General features: G+C 35.5%; 1 protein-coding gene across 1 annotated transcript in view; it reads right to left on the bottom strand.

Annotated features, from left to right (window-relative positions):
* Positions 1-22,278, bottom strand: part of ACOXL (acyl-CoA oxidase like) — a gene marked incomplete in the record, with an annotated part of 142,133 nt that overhangs the window by 73,095 nt on the left and 46,760 nt on the right. The window contains 5 exon segments of the mRNA XM_072409461.1: positions 4,288-4,420; positions 10,862-10,934; positions 13,652-13,738; positions 15,058-15,172; positions 17,302-17,394. Coding sequence (XP_072265562.1) covers positions 4,288-4,420; positions 10,862-10,934; positions 13,652-13,738; positions 15,058-15,172; positions 17,302-17,394 — 501 coding nt within the window.

Below are 22,278 nucleotides of genomic sequence, written 5' to 3' on the forward strand. Positions count from 1 at the left end.
CAGTGTAACACCCAGGTGGTTAAGAATAGGAGCCATCATTTTGCATTGTTAAAATATATCCTGTTCAGGGGTCAATCTGTAAATCAGATAAATAAAACATTCTTTTTTGCTGTCACGTCATTAGTCATAGCAGTCTTTCTGGTTTGTTTGCACTACAATTAAAATGTTAATTTATTTATCTTCTCTAATTCTTTATAGAATCTTTTTTCCATACAGGGAGGATCTAATTAAATACACCTTCCACGAAAGGTAAACATATTTTTTTTTTTTTTGGCTGCAGGTATCCTGTTGGGAAATTTTGACTTGTTGTATAATTTACATTAAAGAAGTGGTAGGAAAGGAATCCTGAAGAGAGGGCAAACACTGCTGTCATTCATACTTGCCATTACCTATGAGCTGTGTTAACACAGGATTAGTCTATTAGTTTTCAATGGACTGTTAATGTACAGGAACATATTTATAAAAAGACCATGAATCATTTTTTTCCCCAGCAGCTCACCACAGTGATACCGTGCATTGCAATGTGCTGCAATGCATTTTCACTAAAGACGTATCACCTTACTAATAAGGGTGCTATTCAAAGCTAATATTGTGCACACCTTTTTACTGCAAGGATGAGTTTCAGCCCTTAAAGTTTGGATTTTGTATAACTTTCTGTGAGTGGTCACTGGTCTAAATACGGGAAATCTACCCTAGCAGAGACCAGGAAGCGATATAAGGCTGACATTAGTATCAACACTCCCAATTAGGTATACTTTATTATTATGCATCTTAGAACCATTTTGAAAATGAACAGAAGTTTACCAAGACAAATGAGAAAAATAATAATAAAAAACCTACAAAGGGAAAATGAGTCACAATATTTCTCAGCATACCCCCAGAGTGCAGCTGAAGAACGCATTATTTTGCTCTGCTTTTCAAGCCACATGCAAATAGGATGCAAAGAGCACATAAAAGTAGAAAGTAGTTAATTAGTATGCGGTAGACTAGAGATGTTATGAAAGAACCACAAATCCAGTATATTATTCATAAACATGTCTTTTTTATGCAAAACATTTCACATTTAATTTGGAAACAGGCGGTACCTTCTTGTTAACCTTAAAAATGTGGTCTCAAAATGTGGCTTCAAAAAAAAAAAAAAAACAACAATTCTAGGGTTAATGTAAAGATTATAGTTACTGATCTGATCTTGTATTAAGATTTAAATCAGATTCAACAACTGATTTTGTGTGATCTGTCCTTACTGTTTTTTTTTTCTCTCTGGTTTTAATTCACTTATGGCAGAATAAACAGTATATATTTTCAGCATTGGGTCCTTTTATTAAATGCACATATGACATCAGCATAGAGTATATATGATGTCATTGTGTCTGCATGGGATTTATCTAGATGCTCCACAATTCTACCATAATCCAAAACAAGTAGGTTACTTGGATTCATTACAAATTGCCTTTGTCAAAACACTATTCTTCCTCTTGTGCTACCCACTATCGTGGGTTAAATAAATCTAAATGTGTAGTGAGTCTCTTTAGATAAACTAATTTACTGTGCCAACCTAAGTATAGCAGGAAAGATGTTCAGAAGAGAGGTTTTTGATGCCTGTAGTTTCAGGTTTTCTCACACCAAAGTTTCAGTTGATTTGCAAATGCTGGGTTACAGCCCAGGGCAAAGGCAAGTTCCTGACTTCTGCTCTAATTCATATCGTTTTCAGTTTTTCAGTATAGAAAGTACTGCTGCACCAAACAAATACAGGAACCTTATCATCAGTACCTTTTTACTAACTAAAATAAAATATGTTCTGTTATGATTCTGTATGTCTTTTTTCAAAGATAAGATACATTTGGGAGTATGTACCGGTAGAGTAAAAGTTTTTTTAGGTGGTGTAAAGGATTTTTTATAACCATCAAACATTATTTTTGTTACCCCATTGTAGAAACTTCAGTTGCTTTCTGTTCAATAGACACAGCAGCAATGTTAGGCAAACACTATGCTATTTCAATCTGAATGTTATTTTTGACTGATATTGCAAAATACTTTGGTTGATTTTTGGAATCAATGTCAAGTTTTGAATGTACAAGCTACTGATTTAAAAAAAAAAGAATAATTTGAATTACAAGTGAATGCTATCATTATCTACTTAAAATATTGAACTTAACCAAGAAGAAGAAGGGGTATTTCTTGGACAGCTGTCACATAAACAGATATGCTCAGTGGTACATTTTCACTCATCCTTCTTGTGATAAATGTAAAAAATGTGATTCCCTATTATATTTAGTCTCACTTTTACACACTATGTACACAATTGTTGGCTTTATGCATCTTATAAGGTTGTACCAAAAAACCTAATAGTACCCCCACCGCCACCAAAACTCTATACCTCCTTATGCATGTGTGACCCATGAGGAACTGCACAGCTGCCACATCCATGATGTGGATCTTCCATTCAGCACATACCAAAGGTGCTCATTTGGACTCAGATCTAGTGACTGTGGAGGCTATTTGAGTAAATGTAAGACAGTTTGAAACAACCTGAGCTTTGTGACAGCGTGTTATTTTACTGAAAGTAGCCATCAAAAGAGGAGGTATAGAAGATATGAGCACAGTCAGCAACATTAATAAGGTAGGCTGTGACATTTAAACAATGCTCATTTGGTACTAAGTGGGCCAGAGTGTGCCAAGTAAATATCCCCAACACATTTACATTAACACCAGCTTGATGCATTAATACAGAGCAGGACTAATTTAAACCTTCAGGTTGTTGATGCCACATTACGACCCTATCGCCCGAATGTTGTAGCAGAAATCTAGACCCATAAGACAGGCAATATTCTTCCCATCTTTTCTCATCCAATTTTGGGAAGACCGTATGAAATGTAGCCTCGGGTGCCTATTCTTAGCTGACAGGAGTGGCACCTGGTGTGGTCTCCTACTGCTGTAACTCATCTGTATCAAGGATTTACTTGTTGTGCATTCAGAGATGTTCTTCTGCATACCTGGCTGAGTGGGCATTTAATTTACTGTTACATTGCTATCAGCTCCAACCAGTCTGGTCATTTTCCTCGGATCTCTCCCATCAACAAGGTATTTTCACGCAGAGAAATGCCACTTACTCTTTAATTTCCTTTTTTTCAAACCATCCTGATTAGCCATATATTAACCCTACAGATAGTTGGATGTGAAAATCGCAGCACATCAGCACTTGCTGAAATACTCAGACCTGCTCTGCTCTTACAATTATGTCACATTCAAATTCACTTTAAGCACCTTTCTTCCCATTTTGATACTCAGTTTAATGTTTAGCAGGCCATCTTGACAATGGCTACAAGCCTAATTTCACCGAGTTACAGCCTTGTGATTGGCTATTTAGATTTTTTTCATTCATTTCATTTTTCAACAGGTTGAGCACGTGTACCTAATAATGTGGCTGGTGAGTATACAAAAAACATTAATGAGCTGCCCCAGTGAAAGCCATATTACAGCTAAACAAGTAGATGAACACTTGAAGTTGGACTCCAGGCAAATATAAAATGAATGAATGCAGCTCAGATTGTTAATAATACATCATATAATGTATTGTTTAAAATACAAGCATTGCAATTTACCTGGACTTACTCCCTTTTGGCATTTTCCTGTAACCTGTACAGCAAGGCACAGATAAGGTGAAGTAGAAGAAGTACAAGGACCTATCATTTGTGCTGCAATGTTCATGTGCTGGCTAGGAGCATGCTCAAAGAAGCAGAGGGCTAAGTGACAAAACATTCTCCTTTCTTTACATTGTGGTTGAGGGACAAGACCTATAAGGGTTACTCAAAAGCAAAAAAAATACCAGATCTCCCTACCTGACAGACAGGGCGGTGCTGTGTAGTAGGGTTGTGTGGCTCCCAGGACTAAAGTGGCAAACATACAAAACGTATGACAGGTTTACCAGCCCCCATATATGTATTTCAGGTTTCTGTGTATTTAGTTGCCTGGAGTTCAGCTTTTAACATAGTACCTCTAAACAGACAGAGCCTGGCAACAACATTTTTGGTTACTATTTCAAATGACTTCAGCACTCTACCCAGAAATTTTTTTTAAGCCAGGGGGGAAGAAATTGAGGGCCCCTGTATTATGACCCAACTCATCAGTAATCACCCAAAAACAGCTGGGTGGTTGCTGAAAAGTGCCGGGTGCTGCACCCAGCTAAAAGGGGCTGGGGAGAACACTTGACATTTAGAAGCATGTGCACTTTATAAACAGTATTTTTGTGCTTCATTGTTTTAGTGTATTGTAGTTTCAAATAAATACCTTCATAGCGCCCAAAGCCTGGAACGTTAGTGCTAATCGTGTTGGTGTAAGAGCTGCAAGCATAGCATTAAACCGGGCACCTGTGCTTTGAATGCATGAACTGTATTTCCCATTGGGAGAAACGGAGCCAAACCTGAGGAAGACATAATGCATAGTATTTTATTAGTGGCATCCAATATATTTTTTCATGGTTAGTAATGTGTATGAAACGTTGATAATGTGTATGTAACATTTATATTCCCCTGACAATGCCTTCATCTGCTTTTCTCATTAGAAGGATTGTGCCATCTTTGTTCAGGAATCATCCAGGGTTAATATGCATTCCTAGGTTGTGAGGCTGCCTCTGAGATCATACAGTCATATGAATCACAGTGGTCTTGAAGCCACTGCCTGTGTTCACAAACCTCTCAATTAGCTCCTAATGGAATCCCTTTTCTTGTGACAAGCTACAATGCCATTGTCTATGAGTGATCATAGAGAAATGGACAAAAAAAGGCATACGCCTGTCTGCAGTCAAGTGATGACATAGCCTTTTAAAAATTCCTATTCTCAACCTAGACAAACCAGTGGAATGGAAAAAAAGGACAAAGGGCTAACACTAATCCACAAAAATCTATAAACAAACATTTCCTTACACTATGTTCAAAAGGTGGTCTGCATTAGCATTGCATGAACCTTGCATACAACACTTATCAATGTTCTGGTGAGTGTGGGAAGTATATATTTAAAGCTAAACTCCAGGGCAACAGTCCATTTTTAAATGTAATTTGTCTCCCACCCGTGTTTAGGAAATGTAAATGGCACATTTATCCAATGTCACTTCCCAGATAAAGAGTTCCTTTCACATTTCCTACCTACTGGTAGGGACAATGGATACACATACATGCTAGAAGTTCATCTTTAAAGATTAGCTTAATTAAAACCAGTTTATTTGATTTTGGGGTCAAAGTGATGCAAGGTTTTATTATCTGATTGGTAATTACTATAGATCCATGCACTTCAATGATAGGATGAGCTTAGTTTGCCAAATAAACTAACCCCTACACAAAAATGGTTAAATGCTTGTTGGTGCGAAGAGGGACCATAATAAAAAAACATCTTCTCTCTTCTTATCTTCTGTATTGGTCCTTTGCATTGACAACAATGCATTTAAGACGTCAATGCCTGCAAAGTGGCTTACAGTGAAGAAGTTTTGGGACCCGTCTCATGGAGGAAAAACCTGTATGAGCCCATCTTACACTTTTTGAGTCAAAGGACCTGATTTATTAAAGCTCTCCTAATGGCTTGGGAGGATACACTTTTATCAGTGAACCTGGGCGATCCAGTAAACCTGGAATGGATTTGGCCCAGGATTGAAAACATTTGCTGACAAATAGCAAATGAGTTTTAAGACATCCAATTCGGAGATCTACCCATGTTCATTGTTGAAAGTGTATCTTCTGCAGTCTTGGAGAGCTTTAATAAATCAGGGCCAAAGACTCAGGACAAGCATGCTGGAAAGAAATCAGAGCAAGTTCTGATCTGTTGCATTTTTAAATATTCTACTAAAGGTCACTGCACTTTCATGCAATTTGTACCAGACAGACAAAAATCAATACTCAGATTTCTTTTTTAGTGGAAATGAAAACAACATTTTGAGCTACCTACAGCAATGAATTAAAAGGTAGGAATTAAACTCCCTTTGTAAATCCAGAAAATGTGTGAACCTCTCTGCCTGTTATGGGCCTTTCTTTTTTGAGATCCAAAAGAAGTAATATAACATACATTTCATAATGAACAAAAAGAAGAGAATATTATACCACAATATCAGTTTCATGTCAGCAACATTATAATGCTTACTACTCACAGTAAAGTCATCCTTTTTCTAAAGATCCCACAGACTGGGGCAGAGTGTTAGCAGACATACTGCCTAAAACTGCTGTTTGCACTAGTCCAATCAGCTTATCCTTCCTTATTAAAACTAAATTAGAAATTCCTCCACGCAGCAGTGGAATTTGTATGTAAGTTGAAACAAGTACATTATTTTAATAAAAGCAATTAGGAAAGATGTTTGTCTCAACATATTATTAGGCAGCATGGTGTCAGTTACTGCATAAAATCCTCACTGTGAGTTGATCACAAACAAAGCAAAAAAACACTTTATGAAGCCTAGACATTCAATAACGTCTGGAGCAAGCTGTGCTTAGATATGCAAAAAAAAAAACAACTGCAGAATTTTTCTTGCTCATTAAAGAGTTACAACAGCTTGCAGAAAGAGCTCAGTTCTTAGGATCACCCACAACCTCAAGTCATGCCTACCGCCCCCTTCACCCTATCAAGCCTCTGTCCTGCACACTAAAGGAGCAGAGAAGTCCTGTTCGTATCTAGGAGTCCTCTGTATGTCCGATGTCCTTAACTCGGGGGCTACCTGTACTATAAACTAGTGTATAATGACCTGTTAGCCAATGAGTACACTAGTAACTTTTTATAATACTAGTAAAGCATAATAATAGTAAAGCATATCACTAGACATTTGGATTTTTCGCCCCCAAAGTGTGAATCCATGTGAATGGCAGCTCCTGGGCACACAGCAAACTGCGGCTGCTCACCCAGAAGTGGTCAAATGCACTATGGATAACAAAATTTGAACATGGCTGCGTCTGTAGCCGCTGTGCATATATCCAAACAACTGGACAGCCACAAATGACTTAGGAACTGCAATAAGATCTACTGCAGTCAAATTCAAAAAAATGGTTCCTAAACAAACCAGGTTGGAACTGTGGTTGAGCCTGTGGCTGAACACTGGGGTTTAACGCGGGTCTTAAATGGCCCTTACTGTGCAGGTAAGGCTAGTGCTAAAGAAGATTTGGTCCAAAGAGAATAACCAGCAGCTATCATATTGAAATTGGGCTAATCTACTTTACACTGAAATTGCACTTAACACACAATCTTAACAAACAACTAAATTACCAAAGTAAAAAAAAAAAGTCAACAAGAACTAAGAACTGTCTAAATATAACAGAAGGCAAAGTGAAAAATGATAAATGTATACTACAAAACACCTTTGTTAAAAAAACAGAAAACAAAATGTATTATATGATCGCACGTACTTCCTGCAAAGCCAAGACACACACATCTCTTAACTGGTTTCATTATACATGGAAGCCACAAGTATTCTGCTGTGTTAACAATAGCAAATATCTCACAGTCATGTGTTGTGCATTATTGTACAATATAACTGGACAACTAAAACCTCAGCAGGATTCAGCAAGAAAAAAACTGGGATAGTTGCAAGTCTATTTTTGGTAGGCTGCTTAGTATGTCGGCTGTATTAACAAACTTGTTACTTACTAATAATACTAAAAAAAAAAACAGGAAAAAAAAAATATATATTCTCCCTATATACACACACACATATATATATATATATATATATATGGCGAGAAAGAGAGATCAACCAATAAGCTCAACTCTTTCACTGAGTTCTATTTTCATATCAGAATGCTCATTCATAAAACACAGGCTCATTGTCCTTGCAGGTACGCACTGTGGATGTATTAAAACATTTTGTGATATGTTAATGAATACAGATCTTTAGGAAGAACTAATCACCCAATTTATATTTTAAGCATACTAATACACATACATAAAGATTGTATTTCATATAGTTTCCAATAATTTTGTATGCCTGCATGATGCTACTGAAATGTAGGCAAATGTATCCTAAATTTACAAAACTTTCAGGAATAGTCAATTTATTATTACAAATACTACTCCATTTGCAACAAGGTATAAAATTATTAATCATTTTATTTATTAAAAGAAACCTACAGTCACATTGTGAACAGTGCACTAAAACTGGGCATATAAAGAATTATGTTACTGTATGGCCTGTGGTGCAATCTTGTCACAATGTTACTTTGTATGGAGAGCTAATAATTTCTAAGTATTTATTTCTAAGTATGCTCTATTGGGAATAATGTTGCATATGAATGACAAAGGGTGGCCATTCTCTCCAGGCTAGACTGAAGTCATTTAATCAGAGCAACAAATATTTCTGTCACATATTCACAGCAGTCCACCAATTAAATGTAAGGCCCCTGTATATAGAATTACGTCCAAAAATTGCTTCATGGTCAGGGGGACCTATTGGAGCATTTCTCAAGTGAAAAAAATTTTAGAAGTATGTGACAAAACACATTTAGAAATCAATCAGTTAATCGGTGTATTGTAACTCATTACATACAGTTAGGTCCATAAATATTTGGACAGAGACAACTTTTTTCTATTTTTGGTTCTGTACATTACTACAATTATTTTTAAATGAAACCACAAGAAGTGGAATATTCTTGAATGGCCAAGCCTGATCTGAACCCAATTGAGCATGCATTTCACCTGTTATAGACTAAACTTCAGACAGAAAGACCCACAAACAAACAACAACTGAAAGCCGCTGCAGTAAAGGCCTGGCAGAGCATTAAAAAGGAGGAAACCCAGCATCTGGTAATGTCCATGAGTTCAAGACTACAGGCTGTCATTGCCAGCAAAGGGTTTTCAACCAAGTATTAGAAATGAACATTTTATTTTCAGCTTTTTAATTTGTCCAATTACATTTGAGCCACTGAAATGAAATGATTGTGTAAAAAAAGGCTTTAGTTCCTCACATTTTTATGCAATCATTTTTGTTCAACCCACTGACTTAAAACTGGAATTCTGCAGTTTACCTGCATCTGAGTTGTTTCATTTAAAATTAATTGTGGAACCAAAATTAGAAAAAAAGTTGTCTCTGTCCAAATATGTATGGACCTAACTGTACAATAGATTTTTGTCTTATATCAATCAGAAATATTTCTATAATTGTGAAACATGTACCCCCCCCCCCCCTTTTCCTTTTCTTTTGGAAAAAAAAGACTCCCACTGGCCTTACCCTTGACGTTAGGTGGCAAATTTGGAATCCAGGAGCCCCTTTAATAAAGGGCCCCCTAATATCTGTCCCATCATCCATACACCTTAACGATTACCAGAAAGGGGACAGCTTTCACTTTTGTTTATACAGAGTATAGCAGCTATCAGGGAAAGCAGCAGCTGTACAATGAAAATTCACAATAATTACACAGTAACAAACCCTGGCTTACACAAGTATTGTTCAGTAATAAGTGTATAATTAAACAACAGCAATAACTACTTTTAATTTACAAGCCCATGCATTGTATTTACCTAGAACTACTTTTAATTGTAACTGTCTATCATGAACAACTGACTAGTCCGACTTTAAAATGAACCTGTGTTCAGACTATCCCAACTGAACTAATTACATATTACATTATTATTATGATCAAATCTTCTATCTCAGCTTTAGGAACAGAATTGTATAAATAAATAAATAATACAGTTTACATAAATAAATAATACAGTTTACAAATTGAAAAGGCCAAAAATTCAGTGAACTCCATTCAGTGCCTGTCCATAAGACATACATGGACGTATGTAACTTTTTTAGACTTATTTGCTGAGATTATAAAAATAGTATAGAACTGTTTTGTCAATCGCACAAATAGCAGATTTTTCAAAATTGTACAAAACATTTTCTCATCTGAAAAGCCCCAAAAATATCAGTGTAAAAAAAACAAATATAGAATAGTAATGTTGAGTTGCTTGGGTTTTTTTAAAGCATGTACTTAGGCTATAAATATTATAACGACTTATAAATTGGACATTACTAAATATATATTTATTGTACAGGATGCCAGGGCTGGGTCCTGGATGGTAGATACATAACTCCTTTTTGTAGGTCATAGTTCCCTTTACCCCTCGAGGTTTCATACTCCAAGAGAACAGGAATTTGGTTTGGCGACCTGCAGTCGCCATTTTTTTACAGGGCCCAGACTCTTGGATAGGTGGATCTGGGTGGGCCTTCCTATCCTACTGCAGCTCGGGTATGTCAGGGGGCTGTCAGGAAATAGGTGGGGCAGTGTGAGTCTGACTCAGTGTGAGTACAGACAGCAAAGCTGAGGGGAGCAAGACTGGTCAGCTCAATGCTGTTACTGCGAGTAAAGACTAGAAACTTTTGAAACTGCAGCACTTAATACTTGTAAGTACCAGGTCCAGTCCTGGGGTAGGTTTTTTTTTCCAGTGGACTAAGTTGTTTTTGTATTATCTTTATGCTGAAATTAGTCTGTTTGAGTTAAGTTTGTCCCTTAATAAATGCACTTTATAAGGACCCCACAGTGTCCCCTGCGGTGTGCTGACCCCCCTATCTTCACATTATATATACACATATATATTCAATCCTAATGAAACATTTGCTCCATAGTCTGCAAAAGAAGTCATTCTGTCCCACAAGGGTAGAAATTTATCCTACTTGTTCACTGATGTAATCTTCACAAAACTCAGGTGTGGAAAGCCACTAACCAATATACCACAAGGTCCTATGTTTACAGGGTGAATCAAAGAGACAGCTAAAAATACCAACTAAGTCACACACAACTTGGTCAGGCTTATAATAACTCTGATCTCTTAGCATCTACAAAACCCATTTTTATTGTATTCCTATAAGAAACTGATGCCAAACTGAAATCGATGTCGATATACTAACTTGTTGAGCAGGTTTTCTCTGGGGATCCGAACTTGATTGAATGTCAGAATTCCATTATCTACACCATGAAGACCTTAAATAATAAATACAAATTACAGACTTATTACTCCACAAAACAAAACAGTTTTGCTTGAAATATAAAACTACATATTCCTAAAAGATAATGTTACCAGTTGGGTTTTGTATTTTTCAGAAGAAAGTTCCTAACAAGTTACATAGCAAAAATGGGTCATATTAATAACATTTGGTATACTGGATTATTTTACAAGGATGAATAACACAAGCACACCTTGTTCCTTAGTTCTAAATCTTACATAATGGGGCAGGCACATTTTTAAGACACTATGTGCATAGTGTGGCATATTATACTACCCTCCCCATAACACAAACCCTTCTTATTATATTATTAATAATAATAATAATAATATACAGGATTTATATGGCGTCAACATATTACCCAGCGCTTGTATACTCACTACTACTATGCTAGTATCCTCTGTGTTAACACTACTCTGCAATAAAGTATTCTGCACATCTAGTCCTAGCAGCAGAAATACATAAATTAAATTGCTTAAAAGGTGTCTCCTTGAGAAGATATAATTATATTCAACAAGCAAACCCAAATAAAAAAAGCCATTTGCAGCACCTTACTTATATGGTTGTGCTATAAGCCTAAAAACGATAGGGAGATATTACATATTGGTGTGAAAAATACATGGTATATATATTTCAAAAGATGTTTCGTGGTGATAGGAAGATATCAATTGTGCAATGGTATCTTTACAATCTAACTTAAGATCTGTATACTTGATTCATTTAGTATATGTCAGTACTGTTTTATGTATAATAACAAGGAAAAAACTGGACTTTAGTTACCACAAAGACCACAGACGCCAGATGGTGGCTTGTTGACAACAGTTTGTGATGACAAGTGCATTAGAGTAACTTCAACAGTTTCCAGTCGCTTGTGTACACTCAAAAAGTAATATGTAGGCTAATCATGCGTAACAATGACCTATTATGTAGTAAGGTATCTATAAGAAGTGTGGCTGCTAATGTGACCATCTGCCCCAAAGGACTTGTCTGGGTGTTATATATAAGGTCTAAGCAGAAATAAAATATCAACTTGCTTATCTGATCTTGTACTATGAATGAAATATTTTATTGTATGTTGTGATTTTAAACACAGGACAGTCACACTTATACTTACATATTACATACTACCATTTAAAAAGTACCTAGCTAGTTGTTGTCATTCTAAAATAAAATATCATACACTCAGCATAACTTACATAGACTATCCTGTGTAGCAAAGTTTTTTTTTTGTGTGGTCCCCATTCCCCAGCTCTTTTCTGAATCCTGACATATCCTGCACTGGCAGCCGCATTAAAACAAAGGTACATCGATTCTGTACTTTCATTCACCTGTGTATATATGTATTATCTTTCCCATTAGCTGTATTGATTGGATGTTGCTTAAGCAACAAAAAAGTTTGAGAAGCTGTTTACCCTGAGATTCACATAACAGGTAACACACTGTGATGTCATAACGTGCAGTTGGGAAAAAAAAGTATAGCAGGAACAAAAACCTGGGAAAGGCAAAAGTGGAATTATTGCTTAATAATTAAAGAAATTCTAGAATGCAGAACGCTTGGATTCAGCAGACTCCAGCGCCATCTGCACTAACTATGTTGAGGTAAAGATCAAACAGCATTAGAGAATATTTAGGGGAAAAATTCAATTTTTTTAACCTTTATTCCCTGTCAAAAGGAAAGAAATATTACAGAGTCATGTCCACTTTAAACTGAAACAAACTTTAATTTTGCAGTTTTTTGTAAATGTATACTGTATATGACAAATATAGACTAAAATGGCCTATACTCAGTTGTGTGTAATTATTTTTAAGATCTTGTTTTTGGGTACAGATTGTACGCACAAATGGGCAGGCATATTTTTATTAGATATGCAGGTTCTGCCTAGTACTTTACAATTTCTCTCTGTCTATACCAAGGTCTCAAAACACTGGAAAAAAACAATCTTTGTAAAACTATGCACAGAAGCATTGTAGTTGTTTAAACTCTGGGCAAACTGCTAAGTACAGCTAGTATACATTAATGTATTTCACTGTTATATGTGCCTAAGGATCAGATGTTCTGTACAAATGACTGTAGTTACGTTACAAAGCAGATAACCTAATAGGTATCTAAGTTTGCATTTTTCACAGACACTAGTTTCAATAAAGAACCAGGCTATGTTTATTAATCTTTTAATACATTTTATGCAATATCCATGGTAACTTCTAGATAACATGTATTATAGTGGAAAATCTCTGTGATGGATTCAAGATCATTCTCATTTCATGGTGGTTTGGCAGGAAAAATTGGATAGGCAAAGAGCCAATTCAACAGCTGTTGGGTTTTTTTTCCACATTTAGGGTGCAGCACAACTGCCTTGTTTTGTCGACGAGGCAATAGGGAATCATCTGATATTTTCCAACCAATTCAAATGATAATCTGTTTTGTAGGACGTAAACTGACTTTGAATACATTAATGGTAGAATAAGAATGATAATTGATACAGTTTTTTTGTGTGTACTAACAGCCTAAAACATGATTTGCTATTTTCTTACTTATTTACATAAAAAGTATATGCAGGTAGTCAGGTACAGCTCTATAGCACAAAAGAAACATTACTACTTAATACTATTAACAATATTACTAGTTAAATTATTAGTAAAAGTGTTTAGCATTTGTTCCTCTACCAGAAACAGTCAATTGTATAATTTTTTTACCTTCTTTGTACATCATATCTATTGCTTTTACTCCAGGATACATGTTCCCATTTTGATCTCGAATAGGAACGATGAAACAGTGTGGACCTAGAATGAAATTTTATAAATTGTTTATTTAAAAAAATAAAAAAATAGCAGGACAGATTAATAACATGCATTACATACAGATACATGGAGTGTGTGATCTACTAGTCAGTAACCTACAACAGTCATATTGGCTTTAATTGACCCTGTCAACACAGTGTCACTTGTAAAAAAAGAAAAGAAAAAAGAGGCTCCATACTTACCATTCTGGTGGTCAGTTTGTTAAAAAAGACAGTTTTTTGGTGCTTGGCATGCAAAAAAAACCTGCCTATAAGATCCTGAACTACCTTGTCAGTGACTGTAAAGGTGTGCTGGGATGGAGTATGTAATGTACTGCTACTGGGTTACACAATTTTCTGCTAATGGCTGCCGTGTATGCGCACCTCCTATATCTTATTAGAAATAAAAGGTCTATACAGGAAGTCCCCGGGTTAAAGACATCCGACATACAGATGCCTCCTAGATACAAATGGACTTCCCTGCTCGCTGTGTGCAGAAAGGAGGCTTGGAGGGGGAGGTTTGAATGAGTTGCAGAAGAAATCTTTTGCTAAAAACAGCTGAGGTTGTGGGTGATCTTAGGGGGTGAGCTCTTTCCAAAGCCTCTTGTAACTCTTTATTGACCATTACAAACTCCGCAGTTGTTTCTTTTTGCATATCAAAGCACAGCTTGCTCCAGAAGGTAATTAATGTCTAGGCTCCATAAAGATTTTTTTTTTGCTTTGTTTGTGTTTAACTCACAGAGAAGATTTTATGCAGTAACTGACACAATGCTGCCTAAAAATATGTTGAGACAAACATCTGTCCTAATTCCATTTATTAAAATAATATACCTCTTCTAACTTACATACAAATTCAACTTTGGAACAAACCTACAGTCCCTAACTTGTATGTAACCCGGGGACTACATGTATTATTATAATTATTATTATTATTATTATTATTATTAAACAGGATTTATATAGCGCCAACATATTACGCAGCGCTGTACATTAAATAGGGATTGCAAATGACAGACTAATACAGACAGTGATACAGGAGGAGAGGACCCTGCCCCTAAGAGCTTACAATTTAGTATTCCACTCAATATTTCCTTATGCTGTAAAACCAACTTCGATTTTGGACACACTGTAACTTGTGTCACATATTTTTCATGTTGTTGTTCTGCACATATTGAGCCCGGGCCTAGGAGACCAGTCTGTATTTTTTTTCATTTTAAGAAAGATTTAGGAGCTTTGACAATTTTGACAATTAACTTTTAGGTTTAATTTAGTTTTTTTAAAATTAAGTAAGAAACTGATTACAGTTCTTCTGAACCCACTAACCTTGAGACTTTCCATTTATGATGAGCTGGGCAAATACAGCGGCATAATTTCCTTTCATTGCATTGCCAATATACATCTTTGCAGCACTATCACATGGGGTATTAATTATGAATTCCTAAAAAAAATAAATAAATAAACAAATGTTACTTAAATTAAATGTCTTAAGTTTTTTTTTTTTTTTTTTTTTAGAAAAGAACCAGATATACTTGAAAACCGATAATGGGTACAAATTGCTTAGGTGGAATTCATGAATACAGAACTTCATCACATAAGCCTGAAGTGAACACACATCATTTCACCTCATCTGACACACTGGTAAATCAAAACTAAAATTTAGCCATCTGAAGAACAATTGCAGTCCACTTACTTTTTTACCTTTGTTTTTGTATCCACTGATACCATTTCTAATCCACAGATCTTTCACAGAATCCTCCCTGCCAGGCATGAATGCATGCTGTGATCTCTACTTACGGTGTAAATAAATACAAGTAAAAAGAAACAAATATTTCTTTAGTTACACTTGCTGTGGTATGGACTGTTCTGTCTCCTTAAACCTAACTGCATTTATACAGTATACTACCATAAATACCAAAAAGAAATGAGAAGTAGAGTGTTTTTAAGTTTTTAGGGTCTTGGAAATCCAGAATGGCCATAAATCCGGAAGAAAGTCCCAACTCCGGTGGTTATGACTTGTTCCAAAAGGACAATAAATATACATGACATACAGCGGTGTAATAAGAAAAAAAAACATCAAGTTGGATAGCCCTGTATAGCAAAGAGAAAACTACTAGAAAAAGTGACACAATAAACTCGTACTTGCCATCATATCCCCACATACGGTACAAAACATTTAATGGCCCATCGTGATTTTATATTCATTGGATTCCTGAAAGGTTATCCAAGGGGCCCAGGTGGACAGAAGTTTCTCAGTTTTGTCATAGATTCCCAAGGTTAGATCCCAAAGTCAGGGCTTTTGATTGCAGTTATGAAGATACATCCTGACCAAATAGCCAATACTATTACACAGAGCGCACAGGGCATATCTCAAAAAGGTAATAATAAACTTTCAAAAGGTCTGAACAATTAAATGACAATATGCAAAATGTCATACTATATTTTTTTCAAACAAGGGTCCAAATTTTTAGGAGAGTTCATATTCTGATGAACCTTAAATACTTCACTGTGTCTGTATCCACCAACTCGTAAAAAAGAAAAAAATAATAATATTTTTATTATTAATATTATTATTATTATTATTAATAATAATAATAATAATAAAAAAAGAACATGGGAATTTTTGATCTATGTTCGGTAGGGACATTCCAGAATGAAAATATAGTTTGTGCTGAAGAAAAATGAAACTATAGGCTGTGTGCTTTAGCCACTTGTTTGCTTCTTCAGAACTAGAAGTCACCTACTGTAATTGTTTTCTGGTGACTACTAGTGACTAGTGACTACAATGGGTTTGTACATTAGCAGTAGGATATGCAAAAACTAGATGGCTAAATGGCTGATGAAATGTTTGAATGTCTACGTGAAACAATATTAAACGGATACCTCCAAGCTGATTTTGCTACTTTTTGAGTGTTCTAGTGATATTTTAGAAGAACTCATCACTCTTAATGAAACATGGCTACACCACTATGACCTTATGTCCAAACAATGGTCCATGCAGTTGCTGCACTTAGGTTCTCCATCACCAAAGAAATCCAAAAGCTATCGGATCTTGCACCATTTAATTCCTGTTTCCAATGTTTTTTAAAAGGGAGGAAACTTTTAAATGATTTGGAGGTGATAAAAGTAGTGTAGCAGTAATTTAGAGACATTCAAAAAGGGGTTAAGAAAGCTTGAGAAATAATGTGCCAAGTGGGTTGAACTTTGGGGTAAACATGTGGAAAAGCTGGTGAGTATCCTTTGTGGCATTAGGTCATCCTCTTCTCAGTGGAGCCTGGAACTTTTCAGCACCCCCTTGCAGACTGCTATACTACGAACATAGTCAACATCTATCTATCTTTGCTATGAACAATTAATGAAATCAGAACAAACAATGATATTTACCTCCTGCTTGTGTAATTTATCAACATGACAAAGTGGAATCTTAATACAACATTCAGTATTACTAATCATTTCCTTTTTTATAACTACTGGGAAAAACAAAGCAGAAGTGCTCACACAGTGAAATATGATTTTGCAAGATGATGTGGGTTGTGGGTACATTAATAACAAACTTTGCTCATTTCTTACCTGCGATACGGAATCAAACACAGCCTGCGTGAGTATACCTCGTACATTGCTGCCATGCCCTCGCTCTGTCATTGCAAACATTCCTGTGATCTCCTGGTCCTGATAGGGAAAAAAATTACATCTGATTTTAATATTCAGAAAGTTTAATTAAAAATGTATCTTCCAGTTTTAAAAGAAAGTCACAAGTGTGGGTGATTCAAACCCAATAATATTAGTAACAGCATAGTAACCTTCAGTAAAAACTGCATGCCCGAGCAATCGATGAGAAGATAAAAAAAGTTATATGCAACTGCTATTTTTAATGTATTTTAAATGTATTTTTAATTTTTTTTTAAATGCCTAGACTTGAGCCAAGCCTCATTAAACAGGTAAGTGTACATTAAAACAAGTGGCACTCAACCTGTTTCTTGTGTTTGTGGCCAACCCATAACAGGCTGTAATGCACAGGTGCAAACCTGTGGAGTACTGTGGTTCTGGATGTTAACAAACACATGAAAAGTGGTCGCCAGATCAAGTTAATTAAGAATTAAACCCAATACAAAAAGTCACCAGGAGGTAGAGGTTTTTGGCAGAAGAGACATACAAAGTCTCCTATGCAAAGAAAAAAAATATTTTCTCCTGCTCCTAGTTACTTTTAGTTTTTTTTGCTGACACCACATGGTGCCATGCAGTGTAGTCTGGGACTCCTCTCAAAAGCTTTCCCCAACCAATGGAAGCTTAGTTCCTCTTTAAGAAATAATCTGTGGAGGGGCAGGCCAGGTTAGGTAAGAGTTAAGGGCAAAAAGGTTAACTAAACTTTAAAACAAATAATGAGGTGTTTACTGTAAGGAAAACCAAACACAACGGGCCTGATTTATTCTACAAGGTTCTACAAGACTTGAGAAGATCAACTATCATGAGAGAACCTATTCGATCTAACAAACCTGGAATGCATTTCTTAAAAATCATTTGTTTTTTTATCAATGATTCATCAATCATTAGGTATTTAGTTATTAGTCAAACATTTTCAATACATTCCAGGTTTGCTAATTCACAATATAGTCTATATTGTCCAGTCTTGAAAAGCTTTAATAAATCCTGCCCTTTCTGTGGAGTTTAATACATTGCATGCATTTCAGTTAACTTTATTGAAAGTTATGATCTTCCTCTGTTCTGCAGAAATAGGGTTCAATTCTCTATAATCTTTGATAGTATCCACGCCAAGATCAAAGCCTTTTTGCTCTTTTTGTCCAATTTTACCTTACTTCTTTACAGTTTCAGAAAAGGCAACATTAACAGTTAATACTTACAGTTTAACATACATTGCCAGTTTTGTATAAAGTAAAACCCTTCCAGGACATTTTGCTGTTTCTATACCATTGGAAAAATATTATAAACCTTATGTCCCAGCGACACAACAGGGTCTTACAGGAAATCTTTCAAGGTGAGGGGAATTATGCTGTTAGACAGTGTTTATTAAAACAGGTGTCTGAATTGGAAGATTCTCTCTTTATTAATCCGGGTACAATTCTAAAATTTGAGTTTTCCTCCTACTATCTTTCTCAGTTGCAATGATCATAATTATAAACTTAAGGAATAAATCTCCCCTTTGGTGGCACAGACAGCGATACGTGACAGAGGTTCCAACCTAACCCATTTTTTTCACAATAAAAGAAAATTGACTTTGCCTATAGATACACTTTAAAAGTTGATCACCATCTTCTGGTTTAGTCTTTAAATTTCTTCAGTTAAAAAGTCACTGCTTAGTAGGGTTAATTTCCTAGCTATGAACTGTTCCTATAGTTTTTTTTCAACCGCTGTGTTAGTCTGTCTTAACAATAGCCAGGAACTTTTCTCAATAAATAGCAACATAAGAGCTGGTTGCTTCAGGTTTCAGGCGCTACAGGAAATTGCAGCCAACATGCAAATATGGTGTTTACTATGGCATGTGAATGAGGGTATATAAAATTATATGGACACACGTAAACTTTAACCATTCTAGATACATACAATAAAAGATGTCTGAAAATACTATTGTCACTTCATTTGAACAAATAGGGAAAGCCCAACCTCAATTTACTAAACATGAACTGGTACTATTTTCTATTAACTCAAATCCCAGCAGCATGATACCTTGGAATTCTATATGGACATAAATTTGTTTCTGTAAGAAGAACAAAAGGAACCAGTGTACAGTGTTTGTGGAATGAAAAGTGGCAGTTTCTACTTTGATTCTGCAGATTAACTATGTTTGAAAACTTTCCAAATTTGTACCCATCCTATTTTGGCGCAGTAAAACTGATTTACAGTAAACCAACAGCTTGTCCTAAAAGTAAATAATATAATCAAGGAACACTTTAAAATATACAGAGGCAGGGGTTTTCTCTCTGGCCTGTTGTTTGCCCTCTCCATAGGGTTACTACCGGTAGCAAAAATGACTGGAATAGATCTGGTCCAGGATTCATAACATTTGCTAGCAAATAACAAATGACTTTGAAGAAATTAATTCCAGGTTTGCTGGATCACCCAGCTTCACTGAAGAAAGTGTATCCTCTCTAGTCCTGGAGAGCTTTATAAATCAGGCCCATATACTAGTACAAAAGTTCAAACCAAAGAGATCAAATTGAATGAAGAGTATGGTCATATTCTGAATAAACTTGTGCCTTGATATGATAATATTCTGCTCTTTATACATAATTTCTTTAAAACTGTATTTACCTAGGTTCCTGTATATTTTATCCAACTCCCAAATATGTATCACTAAACAAAATATGAAAGAAATCAATTCTGTCCTTACCTCCTTTCTTTATGCCTGCTGGACACTTTACAACTCCTTGTTTTAAATGGGGAAATGTCACCAACTTTTTATAGTTACACAGTGAAAGTCTGGTCTGATTGACGAATTGTTACAGACGGAACTGAACAAAATAATCCTACTCACTACAGACCATAGTAAACTAAACCCCACGTACTATGAAACACAACTTCAAGCCAAGAGTGCTAAACTGGAACAATAGCCTTGAGATATTAAAGCTCTCCCAGGCTGGAGATGATCCCAGGCTTCACTTTCATCAGTGAAGTTGAGTGGTCCAGATTTGGACTGGAATTTCTAAAAGTCAATTGCTATTCTTTAAATTCTGGACCAGATCCATTCCAGGTTTTCTGGATCACCCAGCTTCACTGATGAAAGTGTATCCTCTCCAGCCTTGGAGTGCTTTAACCTCCCCAGCGGTAACCCCGAGTATGACTCATGAAAAAAAAGATGCTGAAAGCGGTAGCCAAACCGGGGGTAGCTAAAACAATGATAAACACTATGCTTTCTGGTCCGCCGGCGTCCGTCTTCGAGATCCTCTCGCATCCTCTGGCCGGCGTCCTCTGCATCTGATTTATTACCCGGGAGTTCCCGGTGACGTCCCGTCCCGGTGACGAGAATTTCAAATTATTTTGTATTGCATTCAATACAAAATAACTGTATTAAATGCAATACACTGGATTTATGTCTAAAAGCGGTACATTGTCTTTCATTAAAAAAAAATTACATTGTTTTTCATGAAAATTTATTTTACAGTATAATAATAGTATGTACAGTACAGTAATATAATATAATGAGTATATTATTTAAAAAAATATATTTTCTTTTATTTATTTAAATTATTATTTTGACATGATTTTATGTTTTAAACTTTATTATACTATTTTATTATACTGTAAAATAAATTTTCATGAAAAACAATGTACCGCTTTTAGACATATAAACTCCGGACAGAAATGAACCGCCCAGGAGGGTAATAAATCCGGACCAATGTGGTGACATTCTAAACCATTATTTAAAACATGAAATCTCAAATATCACTTATAATCTAATCAAAAGACAAACTGATTTAATAACAAAAATGTTAACATGGAATTTATTGTATCACCAGAGGTTGATCCCAGTGGGAAAACTTAACTCACCTTTGATGTTTTCCAAGATATGATTATACCAGTCCAGAATAAACATAAAGTAACCCCTATTTTTTTATTGGGTTGATTACACAAATAGGTTTTACACACTTAAAGCCTTGCTCTTATTACTCTAAGAAGTTCATAGCAATTTAATGGAAAATCTACATGCATCTAGTTTGTTAGAAAGAAAAGGAGTGTCAGTCTAGCTTTCTCACTGTGTAAGTTGACCTACATGGCCAGAGGATTTGCAATCAAAATTTCTGTGGTTCTAGAGGACTGACTCACCCCAAGAACAAACTGCCCTTCACAAATAAAACTACCCAAGCTTTCTTATTATACAAATAATTAAATAAGAATATGACCATTAACTTACTGATTATCTCACTCAGAAGGAACTATCACTGATATTGAGAAGCAGCATAAAGAAAGTTTCATATAATAAAAATATATATATTATATATATATTATACATGCTACTGTACAGTTTATTACATGTTTAACTGTTTTTTTAATTTATTTTTTTATCACAGTTTTTTGTTTTTTTTTTATTTAAAGTTTATTATTACATTTTTTTAAATGTAATAAATATTGGACATATTTCAGTGAGTTATGCCTAAGAATTATAGCCTACAATGTAAAGTAAATTTCCATGCAAAGAAAAAAATGCTTTTTGCATGGAAATTTAGACAGAATTAGAATGCTAGGGGGTTAAAGCACTCCAAGACTGGAGGGGATATTATTATTATTAATATTATTATTATTATTATTAAACAAGATTTATATAGCGCCAACATATTACGCAGCGCTTTACATTATATAGGGGTTGCAAATGACAGACTAATACAGACAGTGACACAGGAGGGGACCTCGCCCTGAAGAACTTCCAATCTAGTAGGTGGGGGAATTTACACACAATAGGAGGGGGATATGTAGTGGTGGTTTCAAAAGGCAGAAGAACATGAGTAGGCAAGTATGAAAAAATGGGTTTTGTCGGAGTAACCTGAACAGGACGAGGAAGACCATTCCAGAGAGTTGGGGCAGCTCTAGAGAAGT

This window comes from Pyxicephalus adspersus, chromosome 4 (assembly GCF_032062135.1).
Source record: "Pyxicephalus adspersus chromosome 4, UCB_Pads_2.0, whole genome shotgun sequence".
NCBI classification, from domain to species: domain Eukaryota; kingdom Metazoa; phylum Chordata; class Amphibia; order Anura; family Pyxicephalidae; genus Pyxicephalus; species Pyxicephalus adspersus.